The following is a 23,777-nucleotide window of genomic DNA, read 5'->3' on the forward strand; positions in this document are numbered from 1 at the left end:
AATAATAATAATAATAATAATAATAATAATAATAATAATAATAATACGTCTGTGTAAGCTCTCAGTCGTACAGGAGTGGTCCATCGATGAGAAGGTTTCTTCAGCCGTCATCTGTACAAAAGTGAAGGTTTCGGACGTTTCGCCTCCTATCCAAGAGGCTTCGTCAGCGAACTAAAGTCTGCCTGGTCGTATCGGCCCCATTTATATATCCCTAATGTCCAGACATGGTGGCGCCGGACACAGCTATGATAGATATGAAGAAAGAATAGCGAACGAAACCAATAATTCTCAAGATTCAAAAAGGAGAGGAGTAGCAGTACCGTACATTGCAGGAGTTTCTGAAAAATTACAAAGAGTCCTTTGGCAACATAAAATTCCTACTTATTTCAAACCGATAAACACGTTAAGGCAAAAATTAGTGCATCCAAAAGATAGGCTACCAAATGAAAAACAAAGTAATGTAGTTTATTCCATACATTGTAAGAATGAAAATTGTAAAGAGCAGTACATTGGGGAGACTCAACAAATTCTCAAAAAAAGACTTTATCAACATCGCAGGGATAATACTAGTGGGCCTCAATCGGCAGTACATTTGCACCTAAAAGCTAGCAACCACTCATTTGACGACAATGAGGTTAAAATCTTAGCGAAAGAACATAGATGGTTTGAAAGGGGGGTAAAAGAGGCGATTCTTATAAAACAACAAAATCCTTCATTAAACCGGTCTGGGGGGGTGAGGTTCAATTTGGATCGTTCATACAATAGCCTGCTTAGGCAAAACAGGTTAGGCAACTTTCGCAATGCTGATGAGGGTCGTTATGCTGATGAGGTGATACCGGGGGGGGTGGGGGTAATAGGCCAGTCGTTAGTCAGGAATGTAGGAACAATCAGTGGGGCCACAGGGAGGGATCCCCTGCCCCCCCAACCTGAGAGTAGGGACCTATCATAGCTGTGTCCGGCGCCACCATGTCTGGACATTAGGGATATATAAATGGGGCCGATACGACCAGGCAGACTTTAGTTCGCTGACGAAGCCTCTTGGATAGGAGGCGAAACGTCCGAAACCTTCTTTTTTGTACAGATGACGGCTGAAGAAACCTTCTCATCAATAATAATAATAATAATAATAATAATAATAATAATAATAATAATAATAATAATAATAATAATAATAATACATTTTATTTATAAGCGCCTTTCAAAGCTCTCAAAAACACTTTTCATTCACAAAACAGGGACATGAAAAAAACACAGATAACATTATGAATAAGAACAGGAGATCAAACTGCACAGAGAATGCGATTTTAAATAGGTGGGGTTTGAGATGGGATTTGAAGTTGAATAGAATCAATATTACGGATGTTGGAGGGAAGAAAGTTCTAGAGTTTGGGAGGAAAGCGGCAAAAAGCCCTGTTCCCCATTGTTCTGAGACGGGCAGAGGGCACACAGAGGTGGAGGGAGTATGACGATCGAAGGGTACAAGTGGGAACAGAAATTTGAAGGTCAGACAGATGGGGGCGGGGGCATGGATATGGATAGCTTTAAATGTATAAAGAAGTATTTTGAAGCTGATTCTAAGTTTGACCGGAAGTCACTGGAGCTGTTGGAAGACGGGGGTGATATGGTGAAAGGAGGGGGTTCCGGCCCGGCCTGCGGAATTCTGGATGAGTGGTAGTTTGTGGAGACATTTGTGAGGGACACCAAGGTGAAATGAATTGCAATAATCAATACGGGAGGTGATGAAACTGTGGACAAGGACAGTAGTGGAGTGAGGGGTGAGAGAGGGACGGAGACGATTGATCTTGCATAGGTGAAAGTAAGCGGACGGGGTTATGTTATTTATATGGGAGTGGAAAGATAGTGAGCTATCGAGGATGACACCCAGGCACTTAACCTGAAGTGAGGGGGATATGATTGAACTGTCAATAGTTAGGGAGAAACTGTTGGCTTTGTTTAAGGTGGATCTTGTACCGACAAAGAGAAGTTCATTTTTATCGCTCTTAAGTTTGAGCAAGTTATGGGTAAACCATGATCTAATTCCTGAGAGGCGGAGTGAAAGGGAAGAAGGTGGAAGAGAGGAGTCAGGTTTGCTGGAGAGGTACAGCTGGGTGTCATCTGTAAAGCAATGTAAGTGTATTCCACATTTATGGAAAATATTGCCAAGGGGAAGAAATTAGGTAATAAAGAGGAGGGTTCCCTGGACAGAGCCTTGAGGCACACCAGAAGACACATGGTAGGACTGTGAAGTGAAGGAATTGAACCAGCAAAGGGGTGTGTAGGTGATACATATGGAGGAAAGTCTATTAAGTACGATGGGGTGAGAAGTGGTGTCAAAAGCAAAATATGACTCCCTTCCAATACATTCCAGTCTTCCTCTTGCATCCCATTATCTTCCTTCCAGTTCATCCCAGCACCCTCACGCCATTGCTTTCGTCCACCATTCGTTACCCATTTGCATCATATGTCCAATTCTTTCCAGCAGTCACCTCTTGAAAGATGTGACTCCAAGCATTTTCCTTCCATCATACATGTTCACTTCCTTTTTGTGCATCTGTCCCAACGGTTCCCAATTCATATCACCCCATGCAAATCTATAGCATTCACCCATCCACTTTCATAGTATATTCACATCCTTCTGATACCACAGACTTAACAGTCATACAACTAGCTGCTCTCTGCGATAAGGAACATGCTTCTCACAATCCTCTTGCTGGCATCCATCCTTCACTCTTCTCCTCGCCTTGTGCAGTACTCAATTGTCTCATCCAGATCCATAACAATCTGCAGATATCTGTCATTCATTTCATATCTTTCAACCAACATCCACAACGCTGGTTCATTCACTCTCTGATCCGATTTCACATACGTATCTAACAGTCTTTCACAAGACCGGCGCTCAGCATTGTTTATTGCATTGGCTCCTTCCTGATTCACTCTCATCTTGGAGTCTTCTACATCTTCTTGCATTCGCACCATCATTTGTGTCACATCTGCTGTGGGCCTCCCAGCATCGCTAAAGATAATATCAATGTTAATATACTGCCTTAGTCAACTCTCCTAATCATATCAAACTTAGCTCCTTTTCGTGACCAGCAAAATGGGATGCAAATGACATTTACAGAGACCGTGAATGATGAAAAGGTTTAGTGCAACAGCAAATACCCAGCAAAGAAGCTAGTTGGGCAGAAGATGCAGGTATGGTATACTAGTGGTGGATAAAAAATGCACCCCAAAATGCACTGCACAGCATATGAGCGGTACCCAACCATAAGACCGCAGTTCATACTGGAGACTGAACAAAGTGCAAGCATTTCTGTCTGTCACCTTGGCTGAATGGTCATGAGGCTGCTATAACCGTGTGTACCATGTCACGACCTTGTTTACATGTCACGACTAACACCTCATACTCCAGGATCCTAGAATGTGCGGCTATAAGGCTCAACGAAACCAGACCAATAAAGTCACATATTGTCTAGACTGCTGTAAATTGTTGAATTTATAGAGAGGCATTGAGAGGCAGCTTTCTGTACTATATCTAGAACATTTCCCACACAACGACACCAAACGTCCTTAAGAAAGAAAGTACTTGGATTTACAGGAGAATATTTCTCTTTGGAGTCACAATGTTATGCGGCGAGACAGCAAGCAGGGGGAAAAAATGATAAAAGTTCACTCAGCCAGATCCAGGAAAGATATTTTGAGTTTTCTTTATTTTAAGTTGCAATGGATGTCGTTTTCGGCAGACCACAGGTAACGCTGCCCTCCAGGCTGTCCTTACTCCCTCTTCTCCCTCTTGAAGTGACTTCCTCGGCCTGGTTTTAAAGGTGCTTCACCTGAGCTTCTGGCCAATCAGGTCCCAGCGGTAATTGGCCATTCCCAGGTGGTTGCAATCACCTTCTCAGAGACAATTAGCGGTCGCCCGACTCTACTGTTTTGGATGGGGAGAAATGCGCACCATTGTCCCATCCAAAATCCCGAAAACGTGAAATTATTTAACGCTTCTTTTGCCATCATGACACACAATGTCAAGTCTCCGGGAGTGAAAATATGCTGCTCAAATAAATAAAAAATCATTGGGCGAAGTGAGACGAGTCTCAATAGTGATGATAAAAAGTCAAACATTTTGACTGGTTTACCAACAGTGTCACTTCTGTTCTTTTTCTTTTCCTTTCGGCTTTTCCCTTGAGGGGTTGCCACAGCGAATCAGTGTCTTCCATCTAACCCGGTTTTGTGAATCCTCTTCTCTCACGCCAGCTACCTTAATGTCCTCTGACAACATCCATAAACCTCCTCTTAAGTCTTCCTTTTGGTCTCCTGCCTGGCAGTTCAAGCCTCAGCATCCTTATTCCGATATAGCCACTCTCCCCACTGGAGTATAGAATGAAATTTTCTTTTAACTATTTGGTCTTTTATTTTTCCACTGTATCCACCATGTTTGTAAACTTTTCAACCACTGTGTCTGTACACAAAGGAATAATTGAGGAATTCTCATCCGTATGTCTTTCGGAATAGTACCTTCGACATGGTGGTGTGCATCCTTCACTCTCTATAAATATCTATTGAGAAACCAAATCACTTGTTAGCCAGTGTACGATGTTATTCCCTAGACAAGTCACATCGAACGGTGAAATACCGAATTGGTATTTGGCTACAAGGGGTAATTTGTTTCATTTCAAATGGCTGGGAGGTGGCACAAGTGATACATTCATGACAGAGTAAAGTGCGTTTTCAAGTCATTTGCTTTGTGAGGACTTAGTTCTAGCAAACCCAGGTGTTCATGTGAACAGGGTAGGAACCTTTGGAGCTAGCTGAAAATAGGACTCTTTGGGTTCACTTGTGCCAAAAACCAATTAAATCTTGGGGAACACCATTTGTATAGCATCACTTTGGATGCATATCCAGAGCCGATAAAGAACGTTGATTGGCTCTGTGTCACAATTCGATAATTTTGAAAAGTACTCTCCCTGGAGGTTTCAGTGAAATTGATGACAACGATGACCTTCCTTGACATTTGTTGTGTTCTTACAATTGGCTTGGCCCTGCCCACCATCCCACCCGCCGGTGCATATTTTATGCTAATGTGAAAGTGCACCAGTTCTTCAGGTGCTCGCCAAGCGCCTCAAGGATGAGCCGGATGGAGCAGGGCAGGCAACAGGTGGGAGTCCAGCCGGGGGATTTCACCAGGTGATGCTGTCGAAACCTGACTGACTGAGGATCTCCAAAACACGAATGGGTCCCTATTTAGGACTTATTAGCTGGGAAAGGCTTTTCTACCTTTTCATTTTATATTTTAGCTTAATTTATCCTGGTGAGTCACTTTGATAAAATGGCGATTCAACTTTTATGTGCTGTCATGAAAAAAATGCTTGATTTTACATCTTGTATTTCTATACAATACAATTACTCTCCTGACAACTTGCCTTGGTTTCAGTGACACTGTCAAGCAAAGATGTGGATGGGGACAATTCAAACTCAGATGAATTATATGAGTAAGTTGTCATTTGCATTATTTTACATTTTAAAAAAGTGTATTGAACGACTTGTTTCATTTGCTATACTCACAGTTGCTGTCAATTGTCTTGGTCTTTTTTTCAAAGGATACAGTCCTTAGATGATTTATTTTTGGGACAATTTTTGACGTAGCCTTTCGGGAGATATTTTGAAAAAGGGAGATGCTGCTTATTCCCTTGGTTGACCGTTGGGTTTTGTGGTTGATACGCTGAAGGGGGATCATGAGGGAGCAGCAACAGGAACAGACCTGTCCTTGTTCTTTCTCCCAACAGCAACAGCACCAGGATAAAGCAGCAGAAATGGGACACCACTTTCCAGGCAAGGCAGGTAGGGAACAACATTCACCATCCATGCTGATGAAGTTGCTGGGATCAGAGAGAATACTGTCAAAATCTTGACCACTTTAATCAAAACATGAGCCAGCGAAAGGACTGGAACAACTCTCAGCAGCCCCATATCTCATGACATACTGGATTGCCCATTACTTCTTATTTAGTAATTTCACCTCTTTTTTTAAAAGTCTTCATCCCAAAGTATAGTTGATGTATTGTATCAGAATGTATTTTGGATATGAGTCATGCTCTATGTTTTTTTTTTAAACCATACACGAGATAAACTTGTCACGAGAGAAATATAATGGATTCAATCTTTTTTCATATGCTTTGCTCTACAAACGATGAAAAGGTTTCTTAAGTCGTCATCTGTACTTCTTTGAAGGTGTCGGACATTTAGCTTTTCATCCAAGAGGCTTCGTCAGCGAACTAAAAATGAGTTCGCTGACAAAGCCTCTTCGATGAGAAGCGAAACGTCCGACACCTTCTAAGAAGTCAAGTCAAAGTCAGCTTTATTGTCAAATATGCTAATATGCATGACATAGAGCACAGATTAAATTAATGTCCTCTCAGACCCAGCGTGCAAGGCAGTTATAACGTGGCTAAAAAAGACATACAATTGACAACAGACAATACATGTAATTTCTGAATGTAAGGTGAGGTAGTGTCGTATGTAAAGTGAGGTAGTGGCGTATGTAAAGTGAGGTAATGACGTATGTGAAGTGAGGTAGTGGCGTATGTAAAGTGACGTAATGTAGTAATGCAAAAACAAACAACAAAAAACATCTGTGTAAGCTCTCAGTCGTACAGGCGCGTTCCATCGATGAAAAGGTTCAGCCTGTACGACTGAGAGCTTACACTGACGTTTTGCTCTACAAAATAAATACTTAGCCTCGACTAGATCTTGGTTTTGTAAATAAACAGGAGGAAAAAACTTCTGCTGAAAAATGCCCATAAAATGTATTCTCAAAACAACACCTGTAATATGTCTTACTTCGCAACAGATGTGAGAAATTCCTTTGGAGGAAAAAAACTATTTGGTTGTCTCACTATGCGTGCCTCTTATTAGTCCCAATGTGGTTGTTCCTTTTTTCCAACTCTCTTTTGGCTCAGAAAGGCACGAGAAATGGATCCAACATACAGAAGCTATAAAAAGGAACAAGACAATTAGGAGCACGGGTAGCAGGTCGCAGGTCACGGGCGCACGGAGCAGATATACAGTATCTCATATTAGATCCTTTTTTCATTCTGCCTCGCGCTGGTTGTCCAATTTTTGATATCTGCGTCAGCTGCAAAATAGTCAGTTTAGTTTCATGCTCAGTTTCTGCATCTGACCTTTAATGAATAATTAACTGGATCTGACCCCAGCCCCCCAAATAGTTCCCTTTGCCATCTGCTTCGATCCTGCTCTTTGAAATGAAATCCTTGGCTTCAGAGCTCAGGTGGCCACGAAACTTTGAGTCTTAAAAGGGCCTTCCTTGTTTCGTCTGTAGAATTGAACCATTCATTCGTTCATTTTACGACTCACTTTATCCTCACTAAGGTTGTGCCGACTATCTTTGGGCAGTCGGCGGGGCACAACCTGAATTGGTTACCAGCCAATCGCAGGGCACACAGAAACAATAAACCATCCCCGCTCGCACTGACACCCTATGGCAATTTGGAGTGTTCAATCAGCCTGCTATGCATGTTTTTGGAATGTGGGAGGAAACCGGAGGACCCGGAGAAAACCCACACAGGCCTGAGGAGAACATGCAAACTCCACACAGGGAGGCCAAAGTGGGATTGAACCCAAGACCTCTGCACTGGGACGAAAATGCGCGAACCACTGGACTACTGGGCCAGTAGTTAACTATTTCAAGTTCATTTCATGTAACTTGTAGTGCATTAAAAGCATCATCGACCTGTGCATTTGTTTTCAGTGATAGTAGTACATGATATAGCCGCTAAAATTGGAACAAAGTTCAGAGAATGTCCTAATGTCTTAAAAAGCGGTGTATTCACAAAATTGGAACATCAAAAGCATGGAATGATAAATACATTGTGCAGGGAACAGTGGTCCTTTTGATATTGAGGAGCAGAGCCACTTTTTGCGAGTCTTATAGCAGCAGCTTTAATAGGACTTAAAGTGTTAATGAACAGAACCATTCCCAAATTGTTGGAAATACTTTGTGAAGCGTCATGTAGTAACTTTGCCACCCCACCCCTTCAATTCTTCAAATTTCTTTTCGTCCTCCTTCCCAAAGAGCCTCATCCGCCCTCCACTTCTGTGTACCATCTGCCTGACTCAGCACAATGTGGTGTAGAGCTATACTGTATAATAAAGTCATTTTATTTACCTTTGTGATGGTTGTTGATGGCTTGATGGAATGGAGTGGGAGGAGGTGGGAGGGAGGGAGTTACTGTTTGGAAGGAGAGTCACATTCCATAAGGACTGTAGGAATGACGGTTAGCCTATCTTTCATAGGCTTATACCTAGGGACAGACTTCTCTTCCTGTGTAATGAAAGTCCGGTTAGGCATCTTTTTCTAAAAAAGGCCGGTTTCATCAGCATTAAACACTTGATGATAAATAAATAAAATAAATAAATGTAGCCTTCTTCTTCCACCATCTTGAGGAATGATTCCTTGTAAGCTTCGGCAGCTTTATCATCAAAACTAGCTGCCTCACCATGACGAATGACACTATGACTCCCTGTCCGACGCTTAAAGTTCTCGAACCATCATGGCAATCCTTGATATCATCAATGGATGCCAAACGTCCAGGTTGCCTCTTGATGATATCCGAGTGAAGTTGCCGTGCTTTCTCGACGATAATTCCTTCACTGACTATGTCCCCTGCTACCTGTTTGCGTTAATCCAAGTTAACAGAAGTTTTTCAACCTCTTCTATTGCCTGAGACCGTTTCTTAGACAACACGGAAACACCCTTAGCAACACACGCACCTTTAATAGCTTCCTTGTTCCGAAGGATGGTAACAATGGTCGACTTAGCATACCTGGACTGGGACGCTAAATCACACAAACGCACACCTCATTTATGTTTCTTGATGATCTCCTTCTTCTGCTCGACCGTAATTTTGTTTTGTGTCCTTTTCGGCTGAACACTAGCCTGTGGTGGGGTCTTTTTCAGTCCCATAATAGCAAATATATCCTTGATAACAAACCACGTATGCCACGTATGCACTCAGAGAAAGGGAGTGTGGAAAAGTAGTCCGGAAGCCACAGTGGCGCTGTTCGGATGTGTGGTTAGGTGTTCTTCCGCCGACAGCTAGACAGCGACAGCCGACAGCGGAGCGCCACCATGGCGCTCCGTGTGGTTTGGTTCGTTTGCCGAAAACTAGTTTTTTATGCCAATATCATGATCTCATGAATTTAATGTTCGTAAAGCGAAAAGTTAATGAACTAAAGCGTTCCTAAACTGAGGTATCGCTGTACTTAAACGTTGCCAGTTCCAGACTTTAATTCATATAAAATTATCCTTGCAATTAAGTTTACATTGGCTTTCCTATTGCAGTCTTCTTTGTGAATTCAGTTGTTATGAAATCCAGAGATCGTAGTTACTAAATCTTGCTAGGATTAAATTAGTACATTACTATAGATTAACTGTTATGATCTCAAAAGGCCCACACATTGTCAATTTCCTCTCTTTCAGGGATTTCAATCAACAGATGTGCCATTAGTTCCCAATACATCATCTTCAATGGACTCTCTGGTCACTCAAAACGACAGAACCACAGCCTCCAAGAACTCAAATACATCTTTAATCTCCCAAACAAGACTGGACTTCAACTTTACAAAATTCTCATCAAATGTACGAGCCGGTACGTTACCACCAAGACCAGAACAGCCCAAGCAACTGCAAGTGACTACAGCGTCTCTCAGCCAACTACCAAATAGAGCTGGAGCATCTGACATGGACTCAACCAGGAAAGCACAATCCAAACAATCCTTAACCATGTCAGCTATCTCTAAACCATCCCCAACTCAAAATGTGCTCATGAGCCAGTCACCAACCTCTCTCGCTTCAGCCATCCAATCAGCCAGCACGACGGCATCCTCACATACAACACTCACCAGAAAATCCTCAGTCACCCCATCGCCTCAAGCAGGGATACAGGCAAGTCAGTCAGCCTCCAGCGAAGAAACTGCAAGGCAGTTTCCAGTCAACCACCCCATAGCTTCTGTAATTACTCACCAAACAGCCACCCAATCCAGAAATAGATTACACACATCAGACACATCAGACTCATTGACCAACCCACTGTCATCCAGTCCATCTCCTTCTGACAAACCTCAGATTGGCTCAGTAAAAGCATCAACCCAAGCACCAAGTAACGCAACAGGAAACTCTGCAAACAGAATCTTCTCTCATGATGAAAATCCAATTAATGCTTCGGTTTTCACCAGAAGGGCCAAAGAAGCCCTGCGGTTTCATTTGATTTCAGGTACAGCTTTACTTCATAAATACAAGTACTGTCTGCAGTCAATCTTATGAATCTTTTTTAATTTGAGCTTTTCAGTGTGGGGTTTCTTCCTGACCAAAACATGTATGATGAGTTAAGACTCTAAATCCATCGATCCATCGATCCATCCATCCATCGATCCATCCATCCATCCATCCATCCATCCATCCATCCATCCATCCATCCATCCACCCCCCCCAAATTCCATCCAACCCCCACCCTAACACATCCATCCATCCATCCATCCATCCATCCATCCATCCATCCATCCATCCATCCATCCATCCATCCATCCATCCATCCATCCAGACAGCCACCCAGGCATCCATCCAACTCCCACCCACCCCAACACACTCAAACCCACCCAAACACCCATCCGTCCATCCATCCATGCATCCATCCATCCATCCATCCATCCATCCATCCATCCATCCATCCATTCATCACATCTACACAGGGATGCTGAACCAAAGCCACGACCTCTGTATTGTGAGGTCACTGGACCACTGGGTCGTCACTTTGTATTGTGCACTGTGGAATTGTGTTTGTCTCTACGATCCATGCCCCATCCATGTGATTTTAGAAATCAAAACTCTCTATTATACCACCACTGGGCGAACAGAAGGAAAATGGTGTTTGCCTGAATAATGAACTCCTTCACTTGCATGTGATGTGGCTGAGTGAACACACATGCTGAGAGCCTTACAAATAGATGGCGGAAGAGGCCAAATGAGTAGGACTTGTTTGGTGATGTGTGCAGTTACTGGCAAGTTATCAATAATGCATCAGATCGATTTTCTAAACAAACTTAAAGTGCTTCACAATTTTGAGGGGCCCCACTTCTCCAAAGGCGCGAGAAGGACTTTTGAATTTGACAATTTTGAAGCTTCGCTCTGCACTTTGTGTGCAGTTGGCAGTATGGAGGAATCATGCTTAACATGTTAGAGTCTTGGCTGGGCCTTCTTGTGTCGTGTTTCCCTGTTCACTCTATACTGGTGATGACAGCTTCCTGCCAGATTCTGAAATCATCTATAGTCAAAGACTAAATTGTCCGTAGGTATGAGCGTCGATGGTTGTCTTTAGTGTGCATTTTGGCTGCGATTGCTTGTCAGCCACTCCAGGGTTTATCTCATACACACTAAGATAATGGATGGGTAGCGGTAGTTTTTGTATAAAAAACACATTCCTGAGCAACCTTGTACTGTAACTACTTTTTAAATTCTTTTGTAGAGTCATGTTCTTTTCGATGCCTAAACGGTGGTTGGTGCACCAAATCCAAGTCATGTGACTGCAGCCTATTTCAGGCAACTGGCCATCGGTGTCAGACAGGTACATTTAAAAAGTAATAATAATTAAAAATACCCACTCAAACTGTGACTGATGCCCCCTCTCAGGATAGGCTTGATTCTTTGGGCATGAACACATTATTTGATCACTCTTCCTCTTCTTGAGCCTAAACGTGCTAAATTCAATCATGTCCTCAGTTCCAAATCCTGGCGCTGAGAGGGAAATGACATGCAGAGCCTGGGGTCAATATAACTTTGAGACATTTGATGGCCTCTACTACTACTTCCCTGGCCGATGCACATATACGCTACTGAAAGACTGTGAGGAAACCACTCAGGCCAGCATCCTTGTCCAGGTGAGTTCTGAACGTGAGGACTGTAAGCCTTGTGAGCAGCGGTCTGCAAAATTAGTTTTTGCAAATATGGAGTATTTTCACATCCAATCATATGTTGACAAAGAAGAAAAAAAACAACACTTCACGGTTACACTGAATGTAGTTGTTCCAATTGGTTTGACATCCTAGCCAACAGACAAATGTTAGTTCTTCATTTGCATCTTTTGAACTTCGTGTGTAACTTTTTAGGTATGTGTTTTATTAAAATTTGGATAGATTTTTCGTTGTATGGTGTTCTTTTTACAACGAAAACAAGCCCAATATGTAAAGTCATCTCACCATCATAAATCTGGAGCTGATGACACACAAGTATAAACAATCCCAAATTAAAGAGAATGTTGTCCTTGTACCATAGTGTATGCGTTTCAAAAAGGACAATGTCGCAAAGCATCCTTCTGTTTGCAGGTGCACAATGATGCAGACTGTGGCTCAGAGTCTTACAGCTGCCAGCGCTCGGTCAGCCTTTTCCTTCCTTGGGAGGGTGAGATCCGGTTGCACGCCTCTTACGTGACATTCAAAGGGCAAAGGTTAGGAGTTGAAACAAGATGGAAAAAGTTATATAATTTATTTTGGGGGCTTCTTTCATGAAAAAAAGATGTAAAATATGTTTTGTATTTAAATTATTCAATGTCTTTGGACACTGATTGAGTTGACTTGACCTTTTATTGAGCTGACCTTGCGAAACCTGAAGTCCTCTGGCACTGGCCTTTTATTGATTCCCAGGGTCTGGAATAAAACTCACAGTGCAGAGTTTGTCGGCTCAATCTACGCTCCAGGAGTCTATGTGGAGTTTGCATGTGGAGTTTGCATGTCCTCCCCAGGCCTGCGTGGGTTTTCCGGGTTTCTCCGGTTTCCGTCCATTCAAAAAATATGCATTGCAGGTTGATTGAATACTCCAAATTGACCCTAGGTGTAAGTGCGAGTACAGATGGTTGTTTCTTTTCTATGCGCCCTGTGATTGGCTGGCAACCGGTTCGCGGTGTCCCCCGCCCCTGCCTGAAGATGGCTGATTGGCTGCAGCACTCCTTTCGACTCTTGTGGGGATAGAGCGGCTCGGAGAATGAATAAATCTTTGATTGATTGTTTACCGCAGCAGTTATTCAATTGCTGCATTCCCGTGTTTAATAGTGTTAACATTTAACAACTTATTTTCCATAGTGTCAGAATTAGGGCCTCCTGTTTTTCAAAGACCGTGTACGAAAGATAATGTATTGCATAATACTTTTAAAATTATTTATTCTATTTTATGATAAAAAAAATAATCCAGTTTGCAGCTTCCACATCACATCCATGACCTGCATCTAGAGCAGATCTCCCAGTACGTGTTGGTGTCTCAGACGCGAGGCTTCACGCTGGCCTGGGAGGGACGCAGTGGCTCAGTCTACATTAAACTCAGCCCGGAATTTGTGGGCAGAGCCTGTGGCCTGTGTGGGAACTTCAATGCAGATGTACAGGATGACCTCATGGCCAGCTATGGTAAGATCTTATGGATAGATCTTATCTTATCCTATGGTAAGCCTTGTTAGCATGAGTCATGAGTCAATTCATTTTTTTACAGTTGATATGTAGGCTATTTTTGGTGTGGTTGTGATATTAAAAACACATACATGACACATGACATCATAAATACATGAGCATTTATAAAGCATACTTCAACAGCTGTTGACATTCTAAAGATTAGCTGCAGTAATCTGCATTCGGTAAAATACAGAATTAGGTCAACAATAAAATCAGTTTACCATGTTGAAATAAATGATTTTGGTTGACAGCTCACAGTTGGCTGTTTTAGATTAGAACCAAAATTAAATACAGTAAAGTCTCGTTATATCGTTATCGGATATATCGATAGTCCCGGTTATATCGATACTATTTCTATGCACACACGGAGAGAATTACATGCAAACAGGGTCGGATATATCGATAGTCCCGGTTATATCGATATTTTTTCGGCCTCCCTTGAATATCGATATAACGAGACTTTACTGTATGTCATTGCTTGAAATATTTTGACAGGCAAATTTGTGCAACCTTTGCAGGTGTTCTTACTCATGAAATTGAAATGTTTGGAAACAGCTGGGCAGAGACAACACCTCTCCAGGCTACATGCCCCACTGTGCCTTTTGGTTTCCCCTCACCTTGTACAGAAGTCGATGTGCATGTCTTGCTGGTAAGAGTGACTGACATAGACTCATTCGTGACTAAAATAAATATATGTATTATTTTCCTGCTGACATTATTAAATATACACACCTGAAAACTTAGACTCACTCCCACTCACCAGTTTTTGAATCTGTCGGTCGGTCGGTCGGTCGGTCGGTCGAGCCGTATGTACGTACGTACATTGTGTCAACACATCCATTCATTTATAGTTTTGAAAATTGTTGGTATGAATGTAATTATTTTCCTGCTCTTTCCACCAGAAGGTGGAGGAAATATGTTTAATGCTGCTGGATCCACCATTCCAAAGCTGCCATGACTTTGTCAGCCCCTTGTCCTACATGGCTAGCTGCTTCAATGACATCTGCTTGTAAGAAAAAAATAAACTGCATGCAGTTGCACTTGTCATTTTCAAGTGTGGAAAAATTCCCTCTCTGAGACTTTGTGTGGAATATTGTGCAACTCAGGAGTTATCAAAATGATTCTCTCACAGTTAACATAAATCATGTGCATCTCTATCAATAGTGTACATTCACTTACTAATAACTGTGTAAATGTTGATGTGTGACTAAAGCGACAATACAAACCCATTAAAAGTTGACAAGGTTGTGTGCCCTTATTTAAAGGTCTGGTCCAACTGACGATGCGGTATGTCAAGTGTTGACGGAATACGCCCGAGCCTGTGCCCATGCTGATCATCCACTAATCAGTTGGAGGGACCATATTCCTCGGTGTGGTATGTTTCCAAAGTTTCTGTGACTTTTGCATTATTCCAACATATGCTGCTAGCATGCCCCAAAATGTGCTATTTCTTGATTGGCGACATTTGAATAAGTTTCCATCACATGCTCAAGACCCTAACCACGAGGAAATTCTGAGTCCAATTGTAATCAGATTTGTACATACACGCTCTTTGATTTATTTTTGACCATTTTCTGTCTCCTTTCTTTTTGGGTAAATTACAACTAGCAAAGGAGTGTCCTGAAGGTCTGCAGTACCTTGAATGTATCAGCTGTTGCCCATCGACCTGCAAACAAGAGAGAACATGCATCGATAGCAAGCTGGCCTGCCTTGATGGATGCTATTGTCCCAATGGTGATTTAATTATCAATTTTCATCTCCATGATGCCATCTTTTTGCTGTTGAAGAAGTGAAACTAATAGTAGATTGATTTGTGCTCAGGTTTGATATTTGAAGATGGCAGTTGTGTGATGCCTTCTGACTGTCCCTGTGAGTATCATGGTGTGTTCTACTCATCTGGACAAATCGTACAAGAGGAATGTAGAAACTGGTAAGACACATTTATGTAAGACACTTTTATGATTTCTATACGATCAGCCTGTGTGCGTTAAATGAATCACTGACAGGTCAATGTAGAGCCCATTGTTTTTTAATTAAATATCTGTCACTGTTGCCTGCATAATAAGATGATCAATGTATTTACTTTGTGTGTCAGCACATGTGTAGCTGGATTGTGGAACTGCACCGAATATAACTGCCCAGGTTAGTCTCTGCTCTATTGTAATGACTGCAATTACAGTCCTTCCAGTGTTGAGTTTTCTGCATCTGTGGGGTTTTCTCTTGCATAATGGGACACTCCCTTGGTGTGATTGTGAGTGTGAATGGTTGTTCGTCTATGTGTGCCCCACAATTGGTCTGGACATGCTCCAGCACCGCCATAAACCTCATGAAGATGAAGCGGATCAGACAATTGATTTATTGACAGTGAATTTAACTCTTCTTTTGGGTGACTTAAATGGTGGTGGCTGTAAAAATACATGTGGGGAGAGCTGGGTGTGAAGTTACATCTATGTTCTGCTGGTAAAGTGAAACAAAATGCATGGAAATCTATGATGTTCTGTATTTGCTTAAAGTCTTGTACATCAGTATTTGGGGCACAGCTTTATTTGTTCCAATGTCTTGCTCTATTTTAGCATTACTGCCAATAAAAATAGGATCTGACCAACATAGCTTCCATTATCACAAGTTTTTTTCTCTTCCTTACTCAATTAGAAACAAGCATGAAGCAAGGTGCAGGGATAAAATGTGCACATACAAAAAATGGAAAATTCAGCTAGCAGACTAATTTAGAAATTCTTCCCCTTGCTCAACAGGCGAATGCTCCGTTACTGGCGATATCTATTTCCAGTCATTTGATGGGCGTTTCTACACCTTTCCAGCAACATGTCAGTATGTCCTTGCCAAGAGTCGCAACTCGGGAAAGTTCACAGTCACCATCCAGAATGCCCCTTGTGGAGCTGTGAGTCAACTGGATGTTTCATGTCAGATTGCTTTTACAATACATGGAAAACAGCGTTCTATCGCTACTTTGCGGCTCGGTTATGATGGATTCATTGTCTTGCTATTGCGGATTTTCATTTAACACAGTGACTTCATCAATTGCAGTTTTAACCAGATATTTTGATGTTATTGCAAATATTATTCTTCCTCATATGTGGAAATTTGTTTTACACCTGATATTGTTTTAAAGCCAAGACTTTCAACATTATGAGATGTGTACAGAAATTCAGCCTGATGCCCCCACACCACTCTGAAAGTGTATGCATCCTTTTGATTGCAGAATCTAGACGGGTCTTGCATCCAATCTGTCAATTTGGTTATTGATGAGGATCCAAAAATGGAGATTACAATGAGCCACAATGGTGACGTCTTCATTGCTGGACATTACCGCATCTCCCTGCCCTACTCTGACGGTAACCTGTCATTTATTGCCCTCCAGCATTGTGACTTCAAGTTTAAGTACCAATCAAGTTCTTGTTTACCTGGTTTCACAAAAGAAAGGCATGTAAATATAGCTGATTTGTACTCTATGAATATAGTCTCCCTTGATGCCTTGCAGACAACTTCCATATTCAGGAGCTGTCATCTATGTTCCTCCAAGTGAAGACGATGTTTGGCCTCCGTCTGCAGTACTGCTGGAAGGAATTTCGTCTCTACCTGCAGGCCGGCGTGCAATGGAAGGAGGACACAGTGGGACTGTGTGGAACCTTCAACGGCAATATTCAAGATGACTTCTTGTAAGTGTGCGCCTTTCTAACTCACAAATATAAGAAAAAGACAGAAACAGTGATATGCACAAAGCAAGAAACTTTTACCTTTTTTCCACACAGTAATCTCTCTATCAAGCAACGTCGTGATTTTGCGGTCACATGGTTAGGATTGTGTTTTGGCCGGTATGTGAAACACATAGAGGGCAATTGCTTTCGTCCAGTGCAGATAGCTTCCAGTTTCTGTCACGATGAGGAATTTTGCGTGAACTTCTTTCTCACACTTTCTGTAATGCACACTGCTTGGCTCACACGAGTGCCCAACAGGACACTGCTTCTCAACAAGGAATTTACTGTGAGAGGTCCACTGTTCCGTGTCGTAATGGGTAGTCGTAAAGGGCGCGTGTTGTTCAACAGCTGTAAAAGGATATATGTCCGAGTCTAGGACCAGAGGGGGATACATACAGTATTGCAAGAAAGAAAGTGGATTTTACTCACTTTCTCAAAGTGAGCACACATTGTGTCTTCCCTCTGATGTTTATGTGGTGGAATTTTGCCCTTGTATTTAAGCAAAAGTGAGGAATGGTAATGCTGATAAGCACAGCACATTATTGGCAAAACTGCAATTCATTCATTCATTCATTCATTCATTCATTCATTCATTCATTCATTCATTCATTCATTCATTCATTTGTTAATTAATTAATTCATTCATTCATTCAGCCATCCATTCGTTTATTCATTCATTCATTTTTCGGACTGTTTTAAACTCATAAGGCTCGCAGTGGATGCAGGAACCTATCCCAGCTGTCTTGCAGTAGTCGGCGGGGGACACCCTGAATTGGTTGACGGCCAATCGCAGGACACACATAGGCGAAAACCATTCATGCTCATACTCAAACCAAGGGACAATGTCCCCCGCCAACTGCTAGATTAGGCTCCTTGTGAGGATAAAGCGAGTCAGAAAATGGATGGAGGGATGGAGATGTGTTTTTATGTATGTACAGTATATATGTATGTATGTGTGTGCGTGTGTGTGTGTGCGCGTGTGCATGTGTGTGTGTGTGCGCGTGTGCATGTGTGCGTATGCATGCATGCATGTACGTATGTAATTTATGTATGTATGTAATTGTCATTGAGCTATGACAGTGTCTATCAGTAATGTACATATATAATGTATGCAATGTATGTGAGGTCATGGTCTGTAAGCGATGTATGTATGTATGTATGTATGTATGTATGTATGTATGTATGTATGTATGTATGTATGTATGTATGTATGTATGTGTGTGTGTGTGTGTGTGTGTGTGTGTGTGTGTGTGTGTGTGTGTGTGTGTGTGTGTGTGTGTGTGTGTGTGCGTGTGTGTGTGCGCGCGTGCGTACGTACGTATGTATGTGAAGTTAGGGTTTCATGCTCTGCTTGCAATATCACAATATATGTCAGCATTCATGGTTCCGTCAATGAGCTTCAACTCTCCAGTGCTGACAGCTGGCAGCACTCATATTTATTTATTTTTTAATTGGAAGGCATTCTGATGTAATTCTGAGGAAAATAACATTTTCTTGGAATAAATGATGATCATTGCGATGACTTATCGTCATCCACTACTGGCAGTAGTGCCTTGCGTTATAAGTGCCTTGCATGCTAGGTTTGAGAGGACAGTAATTTCATCTGTGCTGTATGTCATGCATATTAGCATATGTGACAATAAAGCTGACTTTGACTTTGACAGTCATGTAATGTTGTTCTCCTTTAGGTCTCCTTCTGGAATGATAGAAAGTACTCCTTTACTGTTTGGAAATGCTTGGAAGGTCTCGTCAGCTTGTACACTCAGCTTGATCCCTCCTCAGCTTGACCCTTGCGACGCACACCAACAAGCAGGTTAGTCGTTTCTTTTATTCTGTATTGTCTTTATGTGACCTGTGTCTCTCAATGTGTTTAAATTCATCCCATTGATTTAAATCATTCAGAGAAATAATTCATTTCATTCATTCATTTTAAATGTATGTTAAAATTGTTTCTTCACAGTACGTCTAAATACTCGGCGTATGCACTGTATAGTGAGGTTACCCTATGCTGTCAGATGGTATGGGCTGTTGAACTCACATTACACCCCTTTTTTTTTGTTGTTTTTGTTCAGTGGCCTACGCGTCCGAGATGTGCGATGTTCTGAACCAGGATCTTTTCTCTCCCTGCCATGAGTACCTCAGTCCAGTGCCATTTCACCAACAGTGCCGCTCAGATACCTGCAAATGCGGAACATCTTGCCTTTGCTCTGCTTTGGCTCACTATGCTCGCCACTGCCGCAGATTTTCAGTCTTCATTGATTTCCGATCACGTATCCTTGATTGTGGTAAGAATCAGAAAACCTTTATTCATCCCACAATGGGGAAATTTGCAAGATTTGGACACATTTGTATTTTATCTTGCAAAGGCAGTGTTGTGCAGTTTACTAACAACATCCTATTTACAGGCACTGTGTTATATATATTTTTTTCCAAACTTTCATGACTATCACCCACTAGTACATTGCTATGCCAGGCCGTGCATGTCACTCCTAGGCCTTCAGTAGTGCTACATCTGAAACTATCCACAGCTGCCACTGTTAAAAAGTGTGGTGTTATTTACTACATGTCCTGTACTGTAGTATAGGGAACAGTAAGCCAGGAAATAACTTGTGAAGAAAAAAATACCGTCATCAAACTGTTCCAGTTTTTACCCTTAACATGTGGAATCATGATATGGGGTAAAAAAATCGCTCTTTCACACCGCAGAGATGATTGGCAAAGTATGGCAAAGAATCAATAATAACCTCATAAAATTGAAATATTATTTGCTATTTTTGCAAGGCCAACCTTTCTTAATGATGTCCAACTTTTCTTGAAAAGTCCGTCTTGAAAATGGCTTGAACAGTAAATCTGGAACCAAATCCATTTTGTTCTCCACCAAAACGGCTATTAAATCAACACAGCTATATATTTGCTTATGCAGCTCGCTACCGATGCAGTGTGCTAGCTCTGGCCAGTGTGCTCTTGTCACTAGCGGCTCGTGAAAAGAGCAGTTTTGGCAAGTGACAAGACAATCATAATTCGCAAACTATAATAAGAATTCATGGACAAAATAGAATTAACATCAGTCTGTGATTCAGATATTTTTAGGCCAGCCGAGAAGGCTTTGCAGGCCTTGACAGTCCACCACTGGTACATTGCTGAATAATCTGCAAATGTGAAACTCTCTAATTCAAATTTGGTGCTGATGTTGTTTACCTCACTCCTGCAGCGGTCACCTGCCCCACCAACATGCAGTATGGTATGTGTGTGTCATCGTGCCAACGCCGCTGCTCCGCCCTCTCATCTTCGCAGCAATGTGGCGGCGAGTGCGAAGAAGGCTGCGTCTGCCCACTGGGATTATTTTTCGACCAGCGAACACACGCCTGTGTGCACAGGTCAGGCAGGCTGAAGGGCGGGTTGTGCAATAATAGCAGGAAAAGTGTCATATTGATCACCCTCATCCACCTGGGATATGAGGTCTTTGGCTAGATGGACGTTGTTACATTGTTTACAGTGCCATATCAAACAGTTGAGCTTGACTGAAACGGGACTTTTTGAGAGTTCAGTGATCGGGCGCTCCCTTTCAGGCTGCTTTGCAACAATACAGCCTACTTGCTCGTAACTGTCCCACGATTTTACATCCCAATGCAGCATTACTTACTCTGTGATAGAGTTACTTCAAGGAAGTGACCGTGAAACCCCCTTTTCAGTCCCACTTAGGCTCCAGACAACACAGATATCTGATAACCAGGGAGAGAGAACTTGTAAGACAGAGGCCAATGTGTGGACCATATGTCACAAAGACTTGCCATTTACCATAGAACAGATTCACTTTGATCTCAGACTATTTTGTACACATGTCATGGTAAACATTTTATAAAACCAAAAATCCATTGAGATGGACTAACTTGAATATATTTCTACTTTGTGTCTGCATGTTTATCTACTGTATGGCTGGTAAGCATCATGTATTCGAGACAAAGTTGAACAACATGTATGTTTGTCTTGTAGCAGACAAGTTTAGTTTATGCGTTAGCATGGTGATCTATTCCAACACCCCTCGAACCTAATAAACAAACCAAAGAGAAAATTGACATTTTTATTTTGCTTTGAGTCTAAAACTTATCAAAGAAAGGTGATGATTAAATTCTAGAAGCATGCCAAAACAAAGACAGGCGAAAATATAAACCAGCACTTAATTTGTATTAAATGTATCCCCGGCCTCCCCAGAAGTCCTCAGATTTATAAGCAATTACCGTATAGGTTCGCGGCACCAATTCTTGGCCTTACAACTCTGCAAGCGGATGCCTCATAGTGGATCATGAAGTATTTGGCTAAGATCATGCAGCCGCCTTCAGTGGTATCTGTTGTGACCCCACTATTATGTGTATCCACTACGTTCGTAACGTGGATCAAAAGGACAGTGACTTGAGAGACTGACCACCCAATGAGGTAGATGGTGGGTGTCCCTGCAAAACCAGGTCACCCCCTCCTGATCATCTCAGAGGCCACCCCTCAAGCCAGGTGCAGCCTTACCCAAAGCCCCCCCAAGCTACGGGAACGTACTGACCCCAGGGTGGAGAGGCCGTTGGTGGAAATGGAGCATGGATTGGGGTTGATAAGGGAGGTACGGACCAAGGAGAGCAACGAGGCAGCTTTTGGGCTAATGGGAGAGGCTGCAGTACAACACTCACCCTGACAGGAAGATGCTCTACCCACAGGCACGTTACATGCAGAATTCAATAGATATTAATTATGTGAGAGATGCACTGTCATGTATGTGTCTGGCTTTCATTTTGAGTTAATTTTAGTTATGAGATTTTGACTCTAGATCATGACCACTTTCCAAGATGAAATAAAGAATTGCACTTTGTTGGGCAAGTGGAGTCAGTGAATGCGACATCAATCAGATCAATAACCTTATTCAGAAGGCTGGTGACACTGTTGCTCTGCCATTTGCGAGTAAATCATTCTTGTGAGAGATTTGGCAAGATTTATTCTATTGTACTTTGGAGGTATCTTGCTAATTGTTCAACTCACATTTGCATTAATGAACTGATTTTCTGGTGATATTGCAGGAATGAGTGTCCCTGCACTTTCCTCGGTGCTGAATATGAACCAGGAGACGTGATTATGACATCTGCAGGTGTTCAGTAAGATCCTCCTCTGCATCTCTGCTTCTCCATGTTTTAAATGGAACTGGATACTACAAAGCAGCAACACACACACACACACACACACACACACACACACACACACACACACACACACACACACACACACACACACACACACACACACACACACACACACGCGCACACACACACACACACACACACACACACACACACACACACACACACACACACACACACACACACACACACACACACACACACACACACACACACACACACACACACACACACACACACACAGTCTTGCAAAGTATTTTATAATGTAATTACAATCACCAAAGGAGGAACACATACTGAATGGAGGTAGCGTCATCACAGCGCATCAGTTTTCAAGTCACAGACACTGAACCTGACAAAGTGTTTCACTGAAACTACATGTCATGTCAGTCCTAATCAAGACAGACTGTACTTAGAAGGCCTTTCTTCATCAAAGTCCCATTCGAGTGTTGGGTGGGTCAAAACACATATTGACTCATGAGCCCCACATTGGAATGTGGAAGGAGGAGAAAAAAAAATGGTTGAGCTAAATTTGTATTTATTTTCTCACGTGAGGTCATTATTGTCTTAGCTTTTCCATCCGTTGTCTTTCTAGGTTGTGTCTGGATGGTAAATTTGTGGCACAAACAACAGATGGCGGTAAGTTTAAATTGAAAACAAACTGACTTGTCAAAATCATTAATACAATAAAACTAATGAGGCTTCGTCTTTACCTCAATAAAAGGGTTTATACTTAAAATTTTGTAATTCCTTTTAATTCTTTAATTAGCTCTGATTCATCTCATAGCTGCAGAGTCCAATTAACGTTTTTGGGGCCGTGGAATGTGTTACGGAATGATTGGTTTGCAAGGTGTGTGATTTATTCTATTCTTGCAGACAGCTTATGCCCTGTAAGTCAGTTTTACCACAACTGCTCTGATGGAGAGAATGGCCTCCTTCCAGGAAGAATTGTAGCCTGTGAGCGCACATGTGAATCTTACCTACTCAATTTGACCTGCTCAGCACACGAGCCATGTGTCAGTGGATGTACCTGTCCTTCTGGGTGAGTTGGAGATCCATCGATCCAACCATTTTCCGTTCTAGTTCCACTTATCCTCACAAGAGTCGCAGGGGATGCTGGAGCCTTTCTCAGCTGTAGGCGGGACACCCTGAACTGGTTACCAGCCAATCGCAGGGAACACAGCAATGAACATCTATTGGCTCTCACACTCACACCTAGGGATATTTTTGAGTGTTCAGTCAGCATTTTTTGGAATGTAAGAGGAAACCGGCATACCCGAAGAAATCTCACACAGGCCTGCAGAGAACATACAAACACTCAACAGTTCCCATCATCATCATCGTCATCTTGTTGTTGGCTATCTATCTATTAGCTATA

General features: G+C 42.2%; 1 protein-coding gene across 1 annotated transcript in view; it reads left to right on the forward strand.

The window, feature by feature from the left end:
- Nucleotides 1-5,161: 5,161 nt before the first annotated feature.
- Nucleotides 5,162-23,777, forward strand: part of LOC148900312 (otogelin-like) — a 57,520-nt gene continuing 38,904 nt past the window's right edge. The window contains 23 exon segments of the mRNA XM_088991949.1: nt 5,162-5,308; nt 5,432-5,489; nt 5,784-5,838; nt 9,497-10,289; nt 11,538-11,636; nt 11,792-11,949; nt 12,394-12,515; nt 13,256-13,464; nt 14,025-14,155; nt 14,409-14,515; nt 14,772-14,881; nt 15,115-15,240; nt 15,328-15,436; nt 15,602-15,648; nt 16,260-16,405; nt 16,727-16,859; nt 17,006-17,183; nt 18,911-19,035; nt 19,295-19,507; nt 20,434-20,599; nt 22,283-22,357; nt 22,995-23,038; nt 23,276-23,441. Of these exon segments, the coding sequence (XP_088848075.1) occupies nt 5,230-5,308; nt 5,432-5,489; nt 5,784-5,838; nt 9,497-10,289; nt 11,538-11,636; nt 11,792-11,949; nt 12,394-12,515; nt 13,256-13,464; nt 14,025-14,155; nt 14,409-14,515; nt 14,772-14,881; nt 15,115-15,240; nt 15,328-15,436; nt 15,602-15,648; nt 16,260-16,405; nt 16,727-16,859; nt 17,006-17,183; nt 18,911-19,035; nt 19,295-19,507; nt 20,434-20,599; nt 22,283-22,357; nt 22,995-23,038; nt 23,276-23,441 (3,449 nt within the window). The 5' untranslated portion in view covers nt 5,162-5,229.

The sequence above is a fragment of the Hippocampus bargibanti genome, linkage group LG03 (genome assembly GCF_051943395.1).
Source record: "Hippocampus bargibanti isolate YZ-2025 linkage group LG03, ASM5194339v1, whole genome shotgun sequence".
Lineage (NCBI taxonomy): Eukaryota > Metazoa > Chordata > Actinopteri > Syngnathiformes > Syngnathidae > Hippocampus > Hippocampus bargibanti.